At 37.1% G+C, this 25,214-nt stretch overlaps 1 protein-coding gene and 1 non-coding gene across 3 annotated transcripts in view; one reads left to right on the top strand and one right to left on the bottom strand.

Moving 5' to 3' along the window:
- LOC113514727 (uncharacterized) overlaps window positions 1-25,214 on the top strand; it is a 28,018-nt gene that overhangs the window by 1,714 nt on the left and 1,090 nt on the right. The window contains exons 2-8 of one of the 2 annotated variants that reach the window (XR_008252868.1): window positions 119-283; window positions 1,023-1,256; window positions 1,830-1,902; window positions 7,911-8,015; window positions 9,880-10,013; window positions 10,252-10,350; window positions 16,980-17,112. Coding sequence is in view for 1 of the 2 variants with exons in the window: in XM_052895240.1 (XP_052751200.1) it covers window positions 119-283; window positions 1,023-1,256; window positions 1,830-1,902; window positions 7,911-8,015; window positions 9,880-10,013; window positions 10,252-10,350 (810 nt within the window). In the remaining variant the exon portion in view is untranslated. The remainder of the gene's footprint in view (window positions 1-118; window positions 284-1,022; window positions 1,257-1,829; window positions 1,903-7,910; window positions 8,016-9,879; window positions 10,014-10,251; window positions 10,351-16,979; window positions 17,113-25,214) is intronic. The other variant, XM_052895240.1, reaches the window with a different exon arrangement.
- On the bottom strand, window positions 19,375-19,446 carry Trnad-guc (transfer RNA aspartic acid (anticodon GUC)). Its single transcript has one exon. It is a non-coding gene; the product is annotated as a tRNA-Asp (tRNA).

Consider the following 25,214-nt stretch of genomic DNA (forward strand, 5'->3'; position numbering starts at 1 on the left):
GCAGGACGGGTGAGCATTTCATTTTGAAAAATTATAATGATATTTGTAAAGATCATACCCACCTGATTTTAATTTTAGATGTTAAATTGAACTTGCTAGTAATAATTCCAACTTCTAGGGCGGAAATACTCCAAAAGGAAGAAAACGACTTGGTAATCTTTGACATCCGTGAAGAAATTATTGAAGAGGCACTGAGAATTGGTTATGATCACTACATGGAGAGGCAAACTGTGTTTTTCACCGCGCACTGTGCAGCTCAAGCGTGGCTCAAGTTGATTGATTGGTAAATATATTTGCATTTATTACAACATGCAAAAGTATATATAGGCGTATTTCAAGAGAGGCCAAAAATGTTTGGGATTCACCCCAAGATGCGAATAAAGCGTACACTTACACGCAAAGACGTATCTGAAAGTACATAGGCACCTTTTATAGGGCCAGGTCCTTTTTGGAAAATAATTTTCTTTGTTTTTTTTCTCTATCCTATATATTTTGAATAGGATGTCGTCTAATTAATCTTAATTATGGAAGTATACAGGCCCCACGACAAACTATAAAATACAACCGCTATGAATTGTTAAAATTTAAAATATTTCACTTTTTTTACTAAATTGTAAACTATTTCCTGGTTCATTGCCATCTTGACGGATTGCCTCTTGCTTTCTTTACTAACATAATTATAATAATAGATAAATTCGCCCTGTGTGTCCCGGCATAGATAGAATGGGTCACCCCTTCCTTTCCTGTGGGTGTCGTAAGAGACGACTAAGGGAGGGCGAGGAATGGGCAGCAGCGTTCCTTTTAAAACATTTTCAAAGCTTAACTGCTGTTCCCAAACTGCCAGCCAACAATGGCAAATACTGGCAAAACTCCCCTTATGGGGAAGGCTTATGTCCAGCGGTGGACAGTAAATGGCTGAAATAATAAATTGTTCGGACCGTGGAAGTTCTTAATATATTATTTTTATATAAAAATGTAGGTACTAGGTAACAATTATGTGAATGAACATAATTTATTGGAAGGAATTTCTATCGACACGACCCTGGCGAAGACCCAAGTGCATATCCACCCTGTAATATCCCAAAACGAGTGGAGTCGTGGATACCTGATGAGCTACCAGACCCGTCACCAAAAGACACCTGGTGTCGCAACGATCTGAATATAGTGGAGGACACCTCAGAAGAAGTGCTGGAGAAATGGCCAAGTAATCATTCACTAGATGTCCCAGTTGTCGAAGAGATTCCATCAGAATACTGGTGAATATTTATTGTCTACTAAAGAGATCTTACAGAAATGTATAATGTGCATATATCTGGGTTAATAGCGACTAAATAAGGAGACAGTTGGCAGTTTTCTGTTACCATACAGCTATTTAAAGTCGTTTGCATGTGTACTTCTATGGCACTTGTCTTTCTGCCATTAAGCAGCTATGCTTGCGTGGTTGGGTTTCAGTTTGAAGGGATATGACAGCGAAATTACAGGGTATGGCAACATAGTCTTTAGGAATGGCAACACATGAGGGGTTCCATGGTTTTCACAGTGAGATATCACTTATTCCGTCATGTCCATAGTGTTGTTCATGTCTGTAGGCGACGGTTACCGCATTCCATCAGGTGAGCCGTCAGCTTGTTTGCCATTCTAAGTATGATAAGTTTTATACACTTAATACAAGCTAGCGTATGACTTCAACGAGTGGCAAAAATGATCTTAACTATCGATTCCTGCAAATTTCTCAAAGCATTCTTTCTCGTGCTAAGGGATTTGTTCTAGGTACCTCGAATTACTATTGTAGACATATACATATACAGTGTGAATAAATTAATTTCAAGGTTTCCAGGGAAAATTAACGTGCCCGAAGAATTTAGAAGAACTCGTGAGAAGAATGCTAATATTTTTGATGTCGTAAGTTCTTTGTTATCTAGGATTGTTTATTAATTTTTAAATATTTTTTTGTTCTTTACGTATTGTAATGTATTTCCAGAGATCTCAAAATAAAAATGCAAGATTACTGTTACTTGTTTACTGGTCGGTTACAGACTAAATGACATTTTGTTTCTTAGTTACCTTCAATAGTGTAACTTGATACCCTCAAATACTACAATCCCTCCCCCACTTATTCTTAAATAAAAAAAAATACTAAATTAAAAACTATAAACAAAACATTTTAAAGTTACCTAACCTAGAGTTTATAATTAACCTTTTTGTCTCTTGTGGATCGTATTGGATTTCGGCCTCTTTTAATAACCGTAGGTTCAGCTTCTGTAACCATCGTATGATCATTCTGATGGCCCCTCAACTCTGCCACCGGCGTTGGCACTGTAGCTGAGGTCGATGGGACAGATATTTGTTTCTCCTGAGGATCATTTTCTATGGGAAGTGATGACAGGTGAGTTGACGTCGTTTGTTCAGCGGTTGTTCCTACTGAGTTATGGTCTGGTATGGAGACGAAAGAGTCATCATGTGAAAATTCTGCCTGAGATGAGCTTGATGTTTCTGGTAACTCTGGAGTGCAGACATCTGGATTGGTGATTGCTCCTTCCGGAACTATAGCTTGACACACAACCTCTGATGAAACTGTCTCTTCCCTCATGTTTCTGTCCGTCCCCTCCCCAACAATGGAGTAATAATCACTTAGGTTAATATCATCTAAATCCTGAGATATGTCAGCTCCTTTATAGGCCAATAACTGATCCACATGTTTTTTTACATGACAATTTAATTCTGGTACAAAAATAACATACATCCTAGAACCAATTTTTCGTTGTATAGTTCCCAATTTCCATATATGTTTCATGCCATTTTTAAAAATATGTTTTACTAAAACTTTACTTCCTGTTGAAAAGTCCGTCCTGCGATGTCCTCCAAATTGCTTACGCTGTAAGGTCTGTTTAACAAAAACATTGTTTTGAACTGTGGATGCTAACGACTCAGATGTATTATTATTGCTATTAGGTTCAATAACGCGTAACAAATCGAGCCGGCAGCGCAGTGATCGCCCTAGTAATAGTTGCGCTGGTGAAAAACCGGTTGTACAATGTGTCGAATTGCGATAATTGAATAAAAAATTGTTTATTTTTTTCATAATATCTTTTTGATGTGTGTTTTCTCTTAAAATATTCCGTACACCCTTTTTTAACGTCTTCACGCTATTTTCAGCTTGACCATTGGACGCCGGGTGGTATGGTGCTATAGTGACGTGTTTAATACCATTTAATACACAAAAATCCTCAAATTGCGTGGAACAAAAATTTGTCGCATTGTCTGTCACTAACGTGTGAACCAATCCAAACCTACTAAATATCTCATTTAGTTTATTAATTACCGACTGGCTATCGGTATTAGACATTAAGAAACACTCAATCCATTTTGAATAGGCATCGACAGCTACTAAAAACTGATGCTTGTCAATTGAAAACATGTCCAAATGAATGCGTTCCCAAGGTCGTGCTGGGAATGCCCACGGCGCGAGGGGAGAACGAGGGGGTAAACTACGCTGAGAATTGCATAAACTACAAGAACCTATTTTTTCTTTAATATGTTTATCAATATTTGGCCACCAAAAACGCGTTCTTGCTTCCGTTTTTGTGCGTACTACCCCAAAATGGGAACTATGCAATTCATTCAATATGCGCTCTCTGAACTTGTGAGGAATTACTACTTTATGACCTCGTAAAATACATTCATTCTCTAAGGATAATTCAAAACGACATAAAAAATAAGGCTTTATATTAATATCTGTCATCTTGGGGGGCCATCCCGTTTTAATATAATAAGCTACCTTCTTCAAAATTTCATCTAAACCTGTTTCTTTTTTAATGTCCTCTACTGTGATAGGTTTTAACATTGAGTCTTCAATAAAATTTATATAAGTTATGGGGTCAATATTTAATTTATTTTTATCGTCGAACATTTCCATTGCATTTACACTACGCGACAAAAAATCGATATAAGTGGCTTGTGGTCTGTACGCAAAATAAAAGGGGTCGAACGCCCATATAAATAATGGTGGAATTTTTTTATCGCAAATACAATCGAAGTGGCTTCTTTTTGAATTTGTGCGTAATTACGTTCAGAGTTAGATAAGGAGCGTGACGCGTAGGCGACCACGCGTTCCGTGCCGTCTGGTTGCCGCTGCGCCAACACAGCGCCCAGCCCCTGCGGTCCGGCGTCCGCCGTCACTATGGTCTGGTACTCTGGACTGTAATGAGCCAATACCCGATCTGACGCCAATTCTGACTTAATTTTATTAAAAGCCCCATTTTGTTCTTTCCCCCACGTCCACTTAGTGCCTTTTTTTTAATAAAGCGTGCAATGGACTTAATACACTAGATGTGTTAGGAACGAAACATCTATAATAGTTTATCATTCCTAAAAATGATTTAAGCTCTGTAACGTTTTTTGGACAATTACTATTAATTATAGCGTTTACTTTACTTTCTGATTTATGCAAACCATTTTTATCTATACGAAAACCTAAGTATTCTACACAATCTTTAAAAAGATCGCACTTTTCCCGTTTCAAACGTAAACCAGCTTCTTGTAGTCTCCACAAAACCTGTTCTAACCTATTCAAATGTTCTTCTTTTGTGGACCCTGTGATCAAAATATCGTCTAAAAATATACATGTACCCTCTATATCACCTAATAACTGTTCCATTGTGCGCTGAAAAATAGATGGCGCATTAGATAAACCGAAAACTAAACGATTATAAATAAACAAGCCCTTATGTGTGTTAATACATGTTAAATATTTAGAATCGTCCAATTCTAGCTGGTTGTAGGCCCTGGATAAATCTAATTTAGAAAATTGTAATCCGCCATGTAATTTCGCAAATAAATCTTCGATGCGCGGCAATGGATAATTGTCCATAAATAATGCTTTATTTAGCGTCACTGAAAAATCGCCACAGATCCTGATACCACCATCAGAACGCAATACCGGAACGATCGGTGTAGCAAATTCCGAATGTTCTACTCTTTCCAAAATACCTAAGTCCGATAATCGCTGTAACTCACCTTCTACTTTATGTTTCAACGCTAAAGGTACCGGGCGAGCTTTGAAAAATTTCAATTGAATATCCGGTTTAATTTTTAAATGTACCCTGTATTTATTAAATGTACCCAGTTCATTTCTAAACAGCTTTTCATACTTTTTAATAAGAAAATTATCGATATTATCATTTTTTAAATGATTTAAATCATGTAGCGTACTACATAATTTCAATTTAAAATTACTTATAAAATCCCTGCCCAATAATGCCGGTTGATTATCGTGAGTAACAATAACAAACAATTTAATGAACTTAGTACATCTCTCAAACGTTATCGGTAATGATACATACCCCAACGGTGATATTTTACTTCCATTATAACAATTCAACACAACATTACACGATTTAAGGTTATGTTTATTTTTAAAATATGACTGGTATATATCGTCCGGTAAAACTGATACCGCGCTGCCGCTGTCTATTTCACACAATATGTCGCTATTGTCTATAGTAACTACCTGACGCATCGGTTGCCCGTCTATACACTCGATACTAAATAAATCAAAATTACCCTCTACCACGTCGTCGTTATCATCCACAGTGACCAAGTATTTACAACTGTTCACTTTTGATTTACACATTCGTTGCAAATGTCCCTTCTTATTACACCTTCGACATATATATTCTGAATAACGACACTTTTCTTTCGAATGGTTTTTGTAACCACACACATCACACGGTACGTTCTGACTTGCTGTTCGAGCTGGACGAGATCTCGCCGCCGGCGCCACCGGCGCCGCTGGTGTCCCGGTGCGGCCGATACCGGTATGCAACGCATATACCGGTTGTTGCTGGTGCGCTGTCCCTGTGTCTGCCCGTGACGATTGCAATGCCAAGCGCGAACACCGCACTCTCTGTGCTATTTCCAGCGCATTGTTAAAAGTCAATGTATCAATGGATTCGGCGAATAATTTTTCCTTCTCTTTTACGTTTTCCAATCCAAGAATAAAACGATCTCTCAAGGCGGTATCTAACTCCGTTTTAAAACCACAATATGTACTGTGCTAAATGTCGCACTCGCGCTGCCCATTCTGCTAATTCTTCTCCCACCCGCTGTTCTGCTTTATAAAATTGGTATCGCTCCGCAAATGTACTCTTTTTTTCACAAAAATGCGTGTCCAATTTTTCTAGAATCAATTTAAATTCCTCGTTCTCCAAAGGCGTAGGGAAAACAATATCCCGGGCTACGCGGTATGTATCTTCCACCAAAGCAGTTAATAATAATGCGCGTCGTTTCACTCCACTTTTATCACTTCCGTCATTTATATCGTTTGCAGTGCAGTATTGGATAAAACGACTCTTGAATATACCCCATTCTTGTGAGCGGTGGTCAAACGTGAGACTGCCCCCGAACAACATATTTCCGTAACTTGCCATCACTTCTACGATATCTATTTATAAATACAGCTTTAATTACACGTGTGAATTATTTCTCGTCGCCAATATGTAATGTATTTCCAGAGATCTCAGAATAAAAATGCAAGATTACTGTTACTTGTTTACTGGTCGGTTACAGACTAAATGACATTTTGTTTCTTAGTTACCTTCAATAGTGTAACTTGATACCCTCAAATACTACACGTATATACATACATGTAGGTTATTCCTGTCTTATATCAGTCAGTTAAAACTGGTCTCTTTCGTCTTTTTTTCATCAATTTACACATACTGGGTGTGATAGTTTTTTTGGCCTAGTTTTTCTAATAAAGTATCTTCAATCAATTACACAAGAAGATATCAAGTACTCAGCGATAATTCTTGTCGTTCCCGGTATAGAATGGGTCACTTCTTTTCCCGTGGGTGTAGTAGGAGGCGACTGAGGGAGCTTATGGTGGAGGGATGGGCAGCAGCGTTCTTCTTAAAACATCACCAAAAGCCAAACTGTGGTTGACAACCCATCTACCAAGCGTGGCAATTGCTGGCAAAATCCCACATATGGGGAAGGCTACGTACAGCAGTGGACAGTTAATGGTTGATACAAAAACTAAGTGATGACCTACGGAACCAAAACATAGTCCTACACAGTTGTTCGTATGCAAAAACTTCGCGAGCTATAGAGAGGAGTATGCCCGTAGTTTCTTTGTGTGATAGAATTTGTAATGAGGATATCCGCAGAAGAACCATAGCCTGACTGAATAAGCAAGCTGAAGTGACAATGAGCTGGTCACATAGCTTGAAGAACCGACAATTGATGGGAAAGAAAGGTTCTTGAGTGGTGACTACGGGCAAACACAGTGTAGGACGACCTTCCACTAGAGTCAGTGGATACAGGTGGCTCGGAACTGTTCCTTATGGCAGTCTATGGGGGAGGCCTATGTTCATCAGTGGACAGATAACGTACTATATGATGATGACGATGATGATACCAAGTTCCAGCTCTATTATGGCACCCTTGGTGGTGTAGTAGTCTAATATATCGCCTTATCTTCCGATTTTCACGGATTCGATGGCCTAATAATATTTGTATTAAGGAGTATGTGTGTTTGTGTTGGTCTGCGTGCTTTTTATGTATATGTATGTATGTATTAAGAAAAGGTTTTAAATACATATATCAGTCTACGTATCCGCCTGCTGCTATCGGTATACAATGGCGGGGCAGCAGTGAGGGATGATTAGTGAGGATGAAAAGGCAGGTCAGCTAGCTCATCGAGACGAATCCACAATAATCACGATGGTTTCCAGGGGGAACCGCGTGAAGGTCTACCTGATAGGGTATATTACTAGTAATGGGGCTGTTAGAACCTATTACTAACAATCCCTTCCCCCCGAGCAACCACGGTTAGGTTTGTCAGGACGATCGCAAGAAACCATTGGTGGTGATAACAGAAATGAGCCCCGCTCAATGTGAATTATGTACAGGACTCGAGCGTGATTCCGTCAACGTCGACCGGTGAGAATCTAGCAGCTGAAAGCGAGGTGTTGCAGAAAGTCACTGACTACAGCATGGAGGAATTAACGCAGAAGGTACATATTTTATATTTCTCTTAATGTTCAACCCAGATTTTTGAGGTTCAGTTTTTGTTAATGGATAAAGATGGAATGATTTACCCACCAATGCTAATGGCATATAATGACGGGGCATTAGTGGAGAAAGTAGATGAGAATAAATCATGATTTTAGACCAGTATTTTTATGCAACTTTGAATGGCAAACAAGCTGACGGCCCACCTACGTAAAGTGGTAACCGTCGCCTATAGACATGATCAGTACCATGGACATAACAGAGTATACTGTTTTGTCCTTGATACCCCCTATGCGTTGCCATTCCTGAGGACTCAGGTGTTATTCCTCTGTACCCTGTAAATTCACTGCCATATCCCACCCATCAAATCGAAACATAGCCATGCAAACACAGCTGCTTCACGGTTGGTATATTGTAGTGAATTTGCTAAAAATTAACTACAATGGTTAACAAGATATACCGTTAGGAGATCGAGCTCACATGGTAGATTTTTAATAATGGGGACACTATACTTCGCCCCTCGGTTGAGAGGGTTTTCCTAATGGGTGATAATAGAATGCTAATCCCAATTGCGCTATCGATATATATTGGTGTGCATCAGTGAGGGATGATAGGTGAGAATGAAAGCAGGTCAGTTAACCCCTCGTGGTGAATTCCTCAAAAATGTTTCCAGATAGTGCTGCGTGGAAGTCGATCTGATAGGGTATATTGTTAGTAGTTTTTTTGATGGGTGAAAATGGAATGGTAACCCCGCCTGCGCTAACGGGATACGCTGGCGGAGCACCAGTGAAGGGTGATAGATGAGAATGAAAACAGGCCAGTTAGCCCATCATGATGAATTCATCAGGAATTAACCATGATAGTTTCCAGGGAGAACCGAGAGGAGGTCGACCTGGTTGGGTATATTGCTAGCAATGGGATTCTTAATCTCCGTTACTAACAATCCCTTTCCCCCTATTGTTAGTAGTTGGCTTTTAGAACACCATTATTTACGATGTTTTTTCTCCCGGTTCAGAAATTTTGAAAAGTTATACGAATCATAAGAGGATTTGCCCATTGTTTTCTCAGTGTAAACATTTCTTGTAATTGTTTGTGTCTATATGTTTACTATTGTAATCTTTTGGAGGAAATAATAAAGAGTATCTATTTGCTTCGTATAATCCGCTTAGTAGATCTCTCGCGCTGAGGGTGTAGTGTTTTTGTATTGGCGGCTTATATGTATAAAGTTAATCCAATTTTTTAATGGCTGATGATGGTATGGTAACCCCGTCTGCGCTATCGGTATACACTGGCGGGGCACCAGTGATAGAGGATGAGCAGAAGAAAAGAATTTATCAATAGTCATGATGGTTTCCATGGAAAAACGCGTGGAGGTCGACTTAATAGGGTGTATTGCTAGGAATGAGGCGGTTTTTTTTAATGGGTGAAAATGGTATGGTAACCCCGCCTGCGCTAACGGGATACGCTGGCGGAGCACCAGTGAACGGTGATAGATAAGAATGAAAACAGGTCAGTTAGCCCATCATGATGAATTCATCAGGAATTAACCATGATAGTTTCCAGGGGGAACCGCCTGGAGGTCGTAGAGGTTGGTTCGTGTTTCAACCGTGAAGCAGTTGTGTTTGCAAGGCTGTGTTTCGGTTTGAAGGGTGGGATATAGCGTGAATTTACTGGGTACAGAGAAATAACACCTGAGTCCTCAGAAATGGTAACGCATGGGAGGTATCATGGGCGAAACAGTATACTCTGTTATGTCCATGGTATTGCTCATGTCTATAGGCGACGCTTACCACTTTCCATCAGGCGGGCCGTCAGCTTATTTGCCATTCTAAGTTGTATAAAAAAAAGAGCAATAATTTGGTCCAGGAATCTGCCTTTAGCGCCTTGAAGACTATAACGCCCGTAGATGGTTCGTTGCACGGCGCTGGCGATTCTGCGGTGGACCGGCTGAAGCCCAAGAGAAGGCAGTCGGAGAAGAGCAAAGTGTTTAATAGAGGCAGGTATGTTTGCAGGCAACAACGAGGAGCCCATTTTGAAGTATACGTTCCTATCTCATTCCTAAAATGACAATTTTAATTTAATTAGTAAAACAATTATGTTATGGAACTTGTAAATTTTAGAGATATAGAAAATGGAGTTCTATAATGGATCCAAGTAGTTTTAACATACATTTCTTGCATCCTGCACTTCCGTAACGCATCTCAACATGACCAAATACGATCTCTGTTTGTCCGACAGTTTGCTTGGAAGATCAAAAAATGCGCTGCCTCCGCTGGACATCGGTGATTCGAGGTCACGCATCAGTGTCATCTCGGATTGTCGTTTGAGAAATCTAAGGTATGTTTTTTAAACTCGCTGTTCCTTCCGTGTGATTGAGATTTATAACTGGTTATTTGATTAGAAATATTTTGTTTAATTCCGCTACCATTAGTACGTGTGTGACTGTCGACACTCGAAGATTGACCACCACTATTACTATCAGAAGTTCCATAACCTTCCATATTAGACTTTGTACAAAAGTTGATTGCTGTCCCATTCGTGTTTCAACCGTGAAGCAGTTTTGTTTGCATGGCTGTGTTTCGGTTTGAAGGCTGGGTTATGGCGTGAATTTACTGGGTACAGAGGAATAACACCTGAGTCCTCAGGAATGGCAACACATAGGGGGTATCATGTGCAAAACAGTATACTCTGTTATGTCCATGGTACTGCTCATGTCTATAGGCGATTTATAAGACAAAGCAAATATAGAAGTTATAAAAGAATCACTCGTAACTATATATCGTGCAAAATTGTTTGAAACAGTTGACTCTTTTTCATGAAGCATTTCTATGGAGACTATCTATATAATATTTATATTTTCATTAAATCCTATTAATAAACTATACCTATTAATATATTTAATTATGTACGTCTACTTCCGCGTGGGCTCTCACTCGAATTTTTGTCTTCAATTGTCGATTCGTCGTCAAATATTCAACGAGCAATGAACTATTATACTTCATTCAATAGTATTATGTACAACAAATTTAATAGGAAACGATGTTTAAGTAAAGAAATAATTGTCTGTCATTCAGCCCATACAATCCTTTATATAATCCTAGTGTTTAATATTGAAAACATTAAGTATGGGAAAGTTTATATGACGCACGTGCAAAATAACAATGCATGTGGTACGACATGTTCTTGTATAAAGTACTTGTCTCACTGCCGAAATGTGGTGACATAAAATATTTTAGGCTAGACCGTATTCTAAATAAATTTAATTTAATTTATTGTATTTTTTTTGCTGTCACTTTGTATTTGTAGGTTTCAGAAGCAGGGAAATTAATGAAACAAATAAGTTTTAGATAGTGTATCAAGATAAGATACTTCCCTATGGTTGACTGGGAGAGAATGCTTTTAGCATTAAGTTCGCCATGTACACATATTTGTACTAATGAATAAATAAATAAATAAGACATACACCAAATTTTAAATTACATCTACAGGGATATAAGTGTGAAAAGAGTATCCAATTTTGTATAGTAATTTTTGGAATGCCGGAATTGCCAGAAGAAACATACTATTCTAATATACTCGTATATTGGTTCTACTGTTTTTAATAAGATTTGTCGTATATAATTTTTTTTTAAATATCTCCATCAATGTAGATATTGTCTGTGTACAATTTTATTGTTAATATTTTCATATATATATATATATATATATATATATATATATATATATATATATATATATATATATATATATATATATATATATATATATATATGAAAATAAGAATACAAACAAAAACCAATCTAAAATAATTCATAAAGTTATGTTTGAAAAGTGTCACAAAAGTGTGTGTGTTAAAGATTACTTCTTGTTGAGATGTTTCATTATACATGAAATGAAACATCTTTCTCACACAATTTGTATACAGAAACTTAGATTAATGATTTGTTTTGAATATCAATCATTAATCTAAGTGCGAAATACATCAATATTATAATTTTTTGTTATACAGCTTAAAATGGCAAACAAACTGACGGCCCACCTGATAGAAAGTGGTAACCATTGCCTATAGACATGGACAGTACCGTAAGGTGTTATGATTCAGTACTTTGTAACTTTATTGTCATATATCAATCACCCTTAAAACCGCCATGCAATCAACTGCTTCATGGCAGAAACATAAATATAATATAATAATCAGAGAAAACTCTACAGTCGTACTGTCCTAGTCGATGTGACAAATGCCTAAGGGATTGAGTACGATGTAGGTTCATCGACCCCGTTTCTTTGTCTTGATGTAGTTCTATTCAAATATAATCTGTTCATTATAATGTAGGGGAAAACGAAGATCTTTGTTCGTGAGATGTTATTCATACTCGTATGGTTTCAAATGAATGGACACTTGCGAACTGTTTAGGGTTTAGGTATCTTTTTTAATAGTATATAAATTATTATTATTATAATAACATTTAATAATTTAATTCTATTTTAATGTTTATCAAACACAAAGCATGCTGCGGTTGCCTATAAATGTAACAACAGTTAGACCTAATCCACTAGTGTATTGTATTGTATTGAATGCTTCGCCTAATCTTATATTGGTGATCCTGTAAATTAATAAATAAATAAATGAGTGGTGATATCAGTATATACTAGGGATGGGTAATAGGTATATATATTAATGTAACTAAAATATATAGCAATATCTATATATTTTAATTATATATGTATATAAAATATGTATATGTTAAAAGTGTGTTATCCAAAAAATAATATTGGATAACGGACTTTTAACGTATTCGAAAATAGATGTCCGACCGATATGGGCGATATTGAAATGGATGATGAGTTTTTTTTTTGCCATCACTTTTCACAGGAACCCAATATAGAGGAGTCCTATTTTATGCCGGGACCACACGGCCTATATTTAATATGAATTAAATACGATTAAGAACTGACCTATCATCATTCACTGGTACTCCGCCAGTGTATACCGATAGCGCAATCTGGGTTACCATTCCATCATCACCCATTAAAAAACGAACAGTCGATTATATTTGTGAGCAAATTGTTTTGTTTTTAATTTAATAAAGATTTGTTACATTAGCAAAAGCTGCTTTAGCTTATAAAGAACGAGTGCTTATTCTACATGGAAACATTTATCAAGCGATTCATTCAATAAAATATCTTAATAAACCGTTTGAATAGAGAACTTTATAAAGAGAACATAATCGCAAATCGTACAAAAGGACTTCTCACATAAAGTTGAAGTAAATGGTTGCACACGTGCGAACAAAAGTCGTCGACACAACTGCGGGCGGCCGCCATAGTGTTGTGTAATTATTGCCGAGTATCGATTACCGACTGGGGATACAATTAATCTAACAATAGGTTATTCGATAATTATATCGTTTCGATTATTTACTTATACTAGGTAAAAGTATAATAGGAAGGAGATATTTTTTTATATAGTCATTTGTTTCTAATAGATAAACTCAAAACCTAATCAAGCGATTTAAAAAATTCTTTCATCTATACAAAGCTACATTATCAGCTAGTAATATATGTTATTTTTCATAAAAAAAAATAGAGATCCATACGAAAATTACAATAATATAACCCAATGTATCAAAAAATTGCCTAAAAATACTAATTTATCTTTCTACATAGCTACCTGTGCGAAGCCGGGACGGATCGCTAGAAAACAATATAAAAATGTCTCAATAGTTCGATCCGATGGAATTCGAATCTATATCTATCAAGTATTCAAGCTAACTCTATGAGTATTTCCAGTAACATCACGGAAGGTATACTACGTGTCTCCTAGTACTAGCGCCAAATTTCTCATTAAATCTTTTATATTGTTAGTTTACTTTTAAATTTCTAAAGATAGTAATAAATACATCTCTATGCATTATTATTTGCATTCTTAATAAAATAAATAACAAACCTTCATATATCGATATGTACATAGTATCGATACTCAAGTCATTTCACAATTAGATTACTATTGGTGAAAAATATAAATAAATTAATTAAAATTGATTAAACAGCGCAAACCTTCATAGCGATACTGTCGATGGGCTAACCGAGACATAAATGATTCTGAGTGATCGATTAAATTGTGTAAACTTTTATATCGATACAATCGAGAAGCCAATCGATTTTTAGACTATTGATTACGTTATAATCGATTGTAAGGCAACACTAGCGGGCGGGCGGGCGATCTCGCCGCAAGCGAGCGAGGGACAACTCAGTCGCTTTGTACGGCTGAAAGCTTTTGTCGCGACACGCATGATGGATGACCCGGGATGGATTAGGCCTTTTTCATTTGCCGAGCGTGTACTGCAAATTATTCTCGTAACTTGTTTCTCTTAGTTACCGTTTTTTGACGGTCAACCCCGATTTGTGTGGGGTTTGTTGCATGACTTTTGACGACTTTTGAGTTCTCGCGAATGTTTCTTTGTTTCTTCTCAATCTTGGGAGTGTTGACTTTTTCGTGTCTTCAGCCACTTCCCGTTGAAGGTTTATGATTTAATTGTGAATAGATAAAAACTTTAGTATAAGTTATTTGGATTAGTTTTTTTTTTAATGGATGATAATGGGGTGGAAAGGGATTGTTAGTAATGGAGACTAAGAATCCCATTGCTAGCAATATACCCAACCAGGTCGACCTCCTCGCGGTTCCCCCTGAAAACTATCATGGTTAATTCCAGATGAATTCATCATGATAGGCCAACTGGCCTGTTTTCATTCTCATCAATCACCCTTCACTGGTGCTCTGCCAGCGTATCCCGTTAGCGTAGGCGGGGTTACCATACCATTTTCACCCATAAAAAAAATAAAAAATAAATAAATGGATGATAATGGAATGGGGACCCCGCCTGGGTTATCGGTATATACTAGCGGGGTGCCCCAGTGAGGGATGATAGGTGAGGATGAAGCGGATCAGTTGGCCTCTCGTCACAAATTTAACAATAAATCAACTGATGGTTTCCAGGGGGAACCGCGTGGAGGTTGAACAGAGTATATTGCTAGCAATGGGATTGCTAATACCCATTACTAACAATCCCTTCTCCCCTCAGTTTTTCCTTTATCGATATCTATCTAGATAGATTTAAAATTAAAAAAACAAAAATTGTGTAGCTACATTTTAAATTATAATAGAAAAATTCAACTCACGAAATACAGATTTGTCGCAAAAGATCACAGAATAATAAAAACAAAAATAAACTGTGTAAAACCATAATAAATGAATATTGTAATACATATATATTTATTTGTAAATATATATATATATATATATATATCTCAATTTCAATGGTATTGTCAAAGCGAAACCTTTACCAACCCGGAATAAATGAAAAAAGTAAATAAATACACTTGAAAGGGATAAAAGCCATTCACATCCCATATTTACAGTTATAAAACGGAGGGAGGGTTTGCACAGATAACAAAAGATTATTTCGTAACATACGACTGGCCGCTCCATTAAATTACAAACAATTCTATAGCGTATACTAAGCTTTATCCTTATTTATGTCATATACTAGCTATCTGCTCCGGCTTCGCACGAGTCTACTAATGGAGAAAGTGAGACTTTAGTCTCATTATTTGACAGTACAATTATGTTAGGATATGTTAGTCCTAAGGAATATTTTTTTATGCATCTTAGAATAGCAAACAAGCTGATGGCTCACCTGATGGAAAGTGGTAACCGTCGCCTATAGACATGAGTAGTACCATGGAAATAACAGAGTATACTGTTTCTCCCATGATACCCCACATGTGTTGCCATTCCTGAGGACTCAGGTGTTATTCCTCTGTACCCTGTAAATTCACGCCATATCCCACCCTTCATACCGAAACACGGCCATGCAAACACAACTGTTCTACGGTAGAAACATGAATAGGACAGAGGTGCACAAGCAAACTGGTAAATACGACAAAAAAATAATTTACCAAATAGGTGCAGTCGTTTGGAAGTTTTAATGAGTGAAAATGGAATGGTAACCCCACCCGCGCTATCCGTATACACAGGCGGGGCACCAGTGAAGGATGATAGGTGAGGATGAAGCAGGTCAGTTGGCCCATCGTGAAGAATTTGACAAGAATTTACCACGAAGTTGATCTGATAGGGTATATTGCTAGCTATGGGGCTGTTTTTTTTATGGGTGAAAATGGTGTGATAACCCCGCATACGCTGACGGGATACGCTGGCGGAGCACCAGTGAAGGGTGATACATGAGAATGAAAACAGGCCAGTTAGTCTATCATGATTAATTCATCAGGAATTAACCATGATAGTTTCCAGGGAGAATCGCGAGGAGGTCGACCTGGTTGGGTATTATATTGTTAGCAATGGAATTCTCAGTCTCCATTACTAATAATCCCTTTCTCCCCGCTATGGGGCTGTTAGAACTCATTACTAACAATTCTTTTCCCTCCAGCCGTACGTCAGTGATGTATTTACATACATTTGGCAATTTACTCGTATTAAAAAGAAAAAGATTTTAAAAAGTCCTCAAATTCTTATGACCTAACCTAAGAAAGATTATGTATTTAAACAACGACATGTCATATGTCCTAATAAAAAAGTCGATGGCTTTTGAAAATGGAAAAGATTCCAGATTATTCCAGAATTAAATGCCAGGTGATCGACCTCTCACCTCGCCGTCTCGAGTTCGATTCCCGCTGTGACCTGTATAATTTCACGCCCATTATACAACAGGGTGGGAGCTGGCAGCATAATGTATAAAATTAATTCGAAACATCTGCTCAGTATGTATGCGGTGATAATTCCAGCATTTCAAGTGTCCATTTTGATGTGATTGATGTAAGGTGAATGTAAAACGCATACAATGTGTTGCCCTTTCGGGGTTGTTGTATCGAGCGTGGAGTACTGAACTTGGACGGGTCACTGGTTTCACTGAATATTTATCATTAGCCATTATCATTTATCATTGTAGAGGGTAACATCAGAGTCGTGAGGGAAGGGATTATTAGTAATGGGGCTGCCAGAGGAAGACGCCGCTCACTTCAGTCCTGTCGTGAGCATGACGTGGTGCAATTTACGTCAAAACGTCGGCAATAAAGAAACAGGTATGTAGGTACTATTTACCGACCTCCACGCGATTCCCCCTGGAAACTATCGTGACTAATTTATCGTTGAATTCGTCACGATGGGCCAACTGACCTGCTTTTTCATCTTCATCTATAACCTCTCGATGGTGCCCCGCCAGTGTATACCGATAGCGCAGGCGGGGTTACTATGCCATTTTTACCCATTAACAAAAAAAAAAAACAAATAGCAGATAAATATCAATGTACTTTATATTATTCTCAATTTCGTACATAATATAGTATATGTCATATATGTGTAAGTATATTTGTTATTCATATATATTTATTCGTTTATATATGTAATTTTAGTATGTATGTATATCAATAATTACTAGTACCGCATTCGAGTATTCTGACACTTCCCTATGGTTGATTGGGAGAGAATGTTTTTAGCATTAAGTCCGCCATGTACACATATTTGTACTAATGAGTAAATAAATAAATAAATGTACGAAACAGTACAAAAACACTGGCCAGTAGATACTTTTTAATGGATGATAATGGAATGGTAACCCCACCCGCGCTATCGGTATACACCGGCGGGACACCAGTGAAGGATGATAGGTGAGGATGAAGTAGGTCAGTTAGGCCATCGTGACGAATTCAACAAGAATTGTTCACGATGGTTTCCAGGGGAACCACGTGGAGGTTGACCTAATAAGGCATATTGCTAGCAATGGGACTGTCAAACTCCATCACTAACAATCCCTTTCCCCCTAGCCAGTAGATACTGTCAACGATACAATTACGGTCTCGATGCACAAACGTACAAAATTCATATTGTACAATCGAATTCCAAACATAACAAACCTTATTGCCTTAAGTTAGAAGCTATTGTTGCGCTAATAGTTATAAATTGGATTTGTAAAGGGTAAATTAAGACAAATGTCGTGTTTTTTTTTGTAGGGAACGGCCTAGAATGGTCTTTTTATTGGATTAACTAGCCATTAGCCCGTTTTATCTTGTCTTGTATACGCGACTAGGTGGGACAAGGAAATGGCTGTGTTTGTTAAAACTACAAGCGAACCTAATGGCTTTGCTGCGTGTTTTGGGTTAAATACGAACACATTAATTCAAACATATAAAATAGGATGTTGGTCGCGGATAAAAATTATATTATTTGTCAATTGTTATAGAAAGGAGAAATTTTTGGTTTAAAAATTTTTTAAATATAATTTTTTTTAAATGACATTAATTTCTCAACAAGACACTCTGTCTTGTTGAGAAATTAATGTATGAAAATAAAAAAAAAATATTAACTATTTGACAATGTTCACCGTCGAAACAGGTTCTCTCATTTTTTTATGCAACTTTAAATGGCTAACAGGCTGACCGCCCACCTGATGGAAAGTGGTAACCGTCGCCTATATACATGAGCAGTACCATGGACATAACAGAGTATACTGTTTCGCCCGTGATACTCCCCATGCGTTGCCATTCCCGAGGACTACATGGAAAGTGGTAACCGTCGCCTATAGTCGTAAGCAGTACTAGGGTACAGTACAGCGTATACTGTTTTGCCCATGATAATGCGATGCCATTCTTGAGTACTAAGTACTACTTGAGTACTGTTATTCCTCTATACCTATTCTTCTTTGACTCCGAGACTTGAAACCGAGAAATACGTAGGCGGTGCATTATTGAATAGAGGAAAAATAAAGCAATACTTGATATATTCATATAATATAAACATATAATTTGACTAATATATACACATACACACATAATATATTAATTAAAAAATATATACATATAATAAATATATAAAATATTACTGTATCAAATAATTTACAGTTGAAATAGAAGCGGTGGGTGCTAATGATTTGTTACCTAAGTATTTTTTTTTAATGGGTGATAATGGAATGGTAACCCCACCCGCGCTATTGGTATACACCGACAGGGCACCAGTGAAGGATGATAGATGAGGATGAAGTAGGTCAGTTAGCCCATCGTGACGAATTCAATAAGAATTGTTCACGATGAATTCCAGGGGGAACCACGTGGAGGTCGACCTAATATGGCATATTGCTAACGATGGGGCTGTCAAACTCCATTGCTAGCAACCCTTTTCCCCCTACCTAAGTATTTATAGTCGTTAACATCATTGTTTGACAATTAATTAATTGATTTTACAATTATATAGTAAATAGATAAAAAAACACACAGTATTAAAACACCATTAAAAGACATTACATAAAAATAAATATTTTTTTTAATGAATAACAAAGGCAAAAAATTGACCTCCCCGACGGGGAATTGAACCCCGGTCTCCCGCGTGACAGGCGGGGATACTGACCACTATACTATCGAGGATTTTTTATAATATAACGAAATTGTGAAACAAATACGTAAATCGCTTAACGTTCTCACTCGTTTTTCTTCTGCCGTGTAACTGTAATATCAAATCGTGGTCTAAAAATAGAATTGTCACATCCACTGTGTAACACGGATCATTTGACAGCACAAAGTTTGAGATGTTTAAATTAATTATGTAGTTAATATTTTGTTCGATTTCGACCGCGAAATATTGGTTAAAAAAAATAATTTTACAAGTAAAAATGTTTGCTGTCATTATGTAGGTACGTGTTAATTTTTTTTTTGGTTCTGTTTATCGCAAAGGGAGAGGCAAAGGGCTCTACTCATACAGCTTATGGTTATCGTTTTTTTTAATGTGTGATAATAGAATGGTAACCCCGCCTGCGCTATTGGTATACACTGGTGGAATTTAACAAGCCACCAATTAGCCACGATAGTTACATACACTCCTCGCAAAAATTAAGGGAACATAAAAATTTTTGAAATTTTTGGGTGATTTTCAACAGGCTGTATTTCAGTGAAAAATAATCGTACAGGAAATTTAAAAAAAGGGTTTTGAAGCTTGAAAACTCTAGTTTTCAGATTTTTTGGTGAAAAAATTTTTTGAGCTCCGGTTTCCATGCAATTCTTAAACAAAGCTGAAAATAATTTTTTTCTAAATTTTCTAGGTTTCGTTTTTCACTCTATGGGCATGGAAAAATTTTTTCGAGCTACTCCATTGTATAGGTCTCTTAGCGTGTTTATTCAGCTTCAAAAATCGCTTTGGATGGCTCAATTACGACCATTTGTCTCCGAGATATCGAACTTTGAATGCAAAAGCATCCTTTTCCATTCAACTGCTAATATCTCTGGAACTACTGGTCGCACAGCAAGCGGGCGCCGAGTTTCTTTATCTGCATAAAATTTTCTTGATTTTTTTCGATTTTTTTTTTGATAATGAATTTTTAAAAAAACAAAAAAATGAGTTAAAAGTGAAAAACAAATGAAATTATTGATTTTTGAATGGATTAGGGTGAGTTTAAGGGACAAAAACCTTGTTCCCTTATTTTTTCCAAAATTTCAATCAATTGGTCCGGGAAAAATCGTTGAACCGATCGCTCCAGGGATTTAGGGGGTTCTTTAAGGAACAATAGACTGTAAAATTTTCCTCAAACCTTAGCTTTCCCGCCCATATTAGCGAAGATACAGCCAAATAACCAAAAAAGGAGAAAAAGTCACTTTTTTCCACTTTTTTCAATTCAATGTTAGAGGTGGAAAAAATTTTTTTCTTCACTAACTCTTGACTGTGCTTAACTGGAAATTTTATGCAGATAAAGAAACTCGGCGCCCGCTTGCTGTGCGACCAGTAGTTCCAGAGATATTAGCAGTTGAATGGAAAAGAATGCTTTTGCATTCAAAGTTCGATATCTCGGAGACAAATGGTCGTAATTGAGCCATCCAAAGAAAGAAAGAAAGAAAGAAAGAAAGAAAGAAAAAACTTTATTTTACAAGAAATATGCGACGGCACCCACACAGGGGTTAAAAAAAAAATCCATATATTAAGAATTATAATAAAGAAACAACACAAAAAAATATTTATAAAAAAAAAAAAAAAAAAATATATATAAAATTAAAAAAAAAAAATAAAACGATTCGTATTATAACAATTTCATCAAAAATGAGTGTGTGTGTGCGTGCGTCGCAATACCTGCAAAATGAGGTGCGTGCTCAGCATTATGCTGTAGTGTCAGGGACACTACAGCGCTGATTTTCAGCACGAGCCTCGCCAACCCGCGGGGTCCTAATAATAACAATAATGTTTGAAAACTTGACCAACACAGTGGTGTGCTTAAAGTGTATTGTGTAAAAAATAAAAATGAAATAAATATAATAAATTTGTAGTGGGTATATATTGAATGATAAATTGTGACGTTGTCAATGTTGAATAATAATAATCACACGAAAAACATAAAATACGTATAGAATAAGTATTTTCCTTTTACGTAGTAATACTACAGACGCTAAAGAAACTAAATATCGAATATAGTTGAATCATCCCCACATTCAATCGAGGACCACAAAAACTAGGTAAGTACTTACCTCCTTGAGTTGCAATATGCTCCTCTTGCAATATGCAATATGTCAATAATGTAATCAATAGCAACCAGTAATTAGATAATAATAAAAAATATATTATTGATTGTGTATTATATTAAAGTGAAATAACTGTTCATATATGTATCATAGAACTCCTAGCTGCACCTAATAGGATACTCATTAGAAAGTCTCTGGTAAGGAAGATCCCGGACAGAGACCAGCAATTTAATTGGCTTTTTGTTGGTGTAGATAATATTTTTTTAGATTACTCTTAAACGTATGTACATTTTTCAGGTTTCGAATTGGTGGAGGAAGATCATTCCAACAGCGAGTGGCAGCGTATTTGAAACTGCCCCTGAAAGCAGCCGTCCTATATCTTGGAATGCAGAGTACATTCACAATTGGACGAACAGCATACTTGTGATAGTTTTGCCTCCACGACAGTTTTTCGTGCAAGTAGCGTGGTTGGCCAGTAGCAATTACTCCGAAGAGTAAAGTAGCAAAATGAAGCTTTCTCCTGGCGGACATTTTGATCATATTATTTTCGTTCAAGAAAGGTGTGATGTGACTCCTACATGGTATATCAAAACAAAATCTCGCACAAGCATTTTGGACGCGTTGAATTAAGCGTTCCGTTCTTTTTAAGAGACAAGGACCGTATACAACGCGATTTTTGAAGCTGAATAAACACGCTAAGAGACCTATACAATGGAGTAGCTCGAAAAAATTTTTCCATGCCCATAGAGTGAAAAACGAAACCTAGAAAATTTAGAAAAAAATTATTTTCAGCTTTGTTTAAGAATTGCATGGAAACCGGAGCTCAAAAAATTTTTTCACCAAAAAATCTGAAAACTAGAGTTTTCAAGCTTCAAAACCCTTTTTTTAAATTTCCTGTACGATTATTTTTCACTGAAATACAGCCTGTTGAAAATCACCCAAAAATTTCAAAAATTTTTATGTTCCCTTAATTTTTGCGAGGAGTGTATATATATAAATAAACCCCTGGAAACCATCGTGGTAAATCCTAGTGGAATTCATCACGATGGGCTAACTGACCTGGTGGATTTTTACGTGATTGCAAAATGAAATTGATTAATTGGCTAATGACTCTTGTATATGATGATGTCGAGTCATTGATCAAGGGTTAATGGTTTAATTTGTCATTCTCTTTGTGACTAATGCAGTTATTATCGATCCCAAAAAGAAAACTGAAATTAAGCTAAAGTTCCCAAATAAACATTTTTACTTTATTTTATATTGATGAAGGATGTCATTCTAACTTGTTGTTTCCGTAAAATTTGCTCACTAATTATATATTTGTAAATCACCGTGTTTTGGTAATCTTTTATGGACTCCCACGGTACAGGTTCGCCTAGTGCGGGCTCCAATGTACCAGAGGGAGAGTTTGTATAAAAGTCGATTGCTTAGGTACTTCTGTCCCATTCGTGTTTCAACCGTGAAGCAGCTGTGTTTGCATGGCTGTGTTTCGGCTTGAAGGGTGGGATATGGCGTGAATTTACAGGGTACAGAGGAATAACACTTGAGTCCTCAGGAATGTCAACGCATGGGGGGTATCATGGACGAAACAGTATACTCTGTTATGTCCACGGTACTGATCAAGTCTATAGGCGACGGTGACCACTTTCCATCAGGTGGGCCGTCAGCTTGTTTGCCATTCTAAGTTGTATAAAAGAAAAGACTTATGTTTACGTAGTATGGACATCAGTACAAATAATAAAATTATATATTCACTGTGTTAGCTATACGATTGTTGGAGCCTGAAATAGGCCGTGAAGTCACCACAAGTGCGAATACGAGCGAGCCGCTGAATATTCTATTACAGCGTTTGATTTATTACAATCACGCCACATAGTCGTACGTATGCGCATAGAATTTGGTCGGATTCCTGCGAACGGCAAATCTCCAAGTCACCTTCAGATTTGTGGTTCATCCACCGCGTGATTATGCGGCGAGCTGTAGGCCAGCGGCTAACATCACCGTTTGCAATATAATAATAATAATATACTTTATTACTCAGACTACAATTTGGTCCATTTTGTTAGTAACAGTTTTCTTACAAACTATGTTAGTAAGAAAGACAAGCAAATTAATTAAAGCAGTTCACTCAGATGTGAGCCAGCCGACTAGAACAGCATCTGAATGAAATGCCCAATTATAGGCGAGTTATATTTCCCGCCTATTACTTTTAGAATGCTGTTTGTGCTTGTACTAACCCTGTGTAGCAATGATGCAGTTCTCTCTCTCCTTATAGCGTAGTAGTCATCTACGCGAGATTAAGCAAACATACTGGAGGCGATTATATCTTATTTATTTATCTATTTATTTAAAGGTAGGCCAGTTTATTAATTTCCTGTTCTAACGTACCGAATGCTAAATTGTTCCCAGTGGGGGGAAAAGGGATTGTTAGTAATGGAGACAAAGAATCCTATTGCTAGCAATATGCCCAACCAGGTCGATCTCCTCGCGGTTCCCCCTGGAAACTATCATGGTTAATTCCTGATGAATTCATCATGATGGGCCAACTGGCCTGTTTTCATTCTCATCTATCACCCTTCACTGGTGCTCCGCCAGCGTATCCTGTTAGCGCAGGCGGGGTTATCATACCATTGAAGGTGAATTGGTAAGGTGAAGTACCAGTGAAGGGTGATAGATGAGAATGAAAACAGGCCAGTTAGCCCATCATGATGAATTCATCAGGAATTAACCATGATAGTTTTCAGGGAGAACCGCGAGGAGGTCGACCTGGTTGGGTATATTGCTAGCAATGGGATTCTCAGTCTCCATTACTAACAATCCCTTCCCCCCCCCAATTTAGCCATTTGTATGGACACTACCTGCAGGATAATCAAGCTGAAGTAGCAATGGGCTAGTCACATAGCTCGAAGAACCAACAACCGTTAGGGAATAAAGGTTCTTGAGTGGCGACCGCGTACGGGTAAACGCAGTGCGGGACTCCCCACTAGATGGAGTGACGACCTGAAATGCATTGCAGGAAATCAGTGGAAGCAGGTGGCTCAGGACCGTTCTTTATGGCAATCTATGGGGGAAGCTTATCCAGCAGTGGACGGATAATGGCTGAAATGATGGACACTACCTCTAGAACTATTTGATAGTTTGGCGTCAATATGAACATATATACATACATATATATATACGAAAAAACTCATGTAAATGTAAAAGATAGTGATCTAAACAAATCTCAAGGTTTTACATCGGAGTCAATGCCTGATTTTGCATACACCTTATACTCGTATCTAGTTTGTATTCTTTTGCTTTTTATAGCAAAAAATTCATATATTTTTTACATACATACATACATATCTGTCACGCCTGTCTCCCATTAGGGTAGGCAGAAACAATGGAACGCCAAATGCTTCGATTCAAACAAACCTCTTTCGCTTCTTTCACATTCACCAATCTTTTCATACACGCTCGCCGGTTACGGGTACTTTTAATTTGACCCTTCTTCAGCACATCTATATATATATCTATATATATATATATCTACATATATATATATATATATATATATATATATATATATATATATATATATATATATATATATATATATATATATATTATGGTACTGAAATGACAAACAAGCCGACAAAAGAACTTATTTTAAACGTTTATGTAAAGATAATAGTATGAACTAGATTGAGACC

This window comes from Galleria mellonella, unplaced genomic scaffold (assembly GCF_026898425.1).
Source record: "Galleria mellonella isolate WM207_F2 unplaced genomic scaffold, CSIRO_AGI_GalMel_v1 utg266, whole genome shotgun sequence".
NCBI lineage: Eukaryota > Metazoa > Arthropoda > Insecta > Lepidoptera > Pyralidae > Galleria > Galleria mellonella.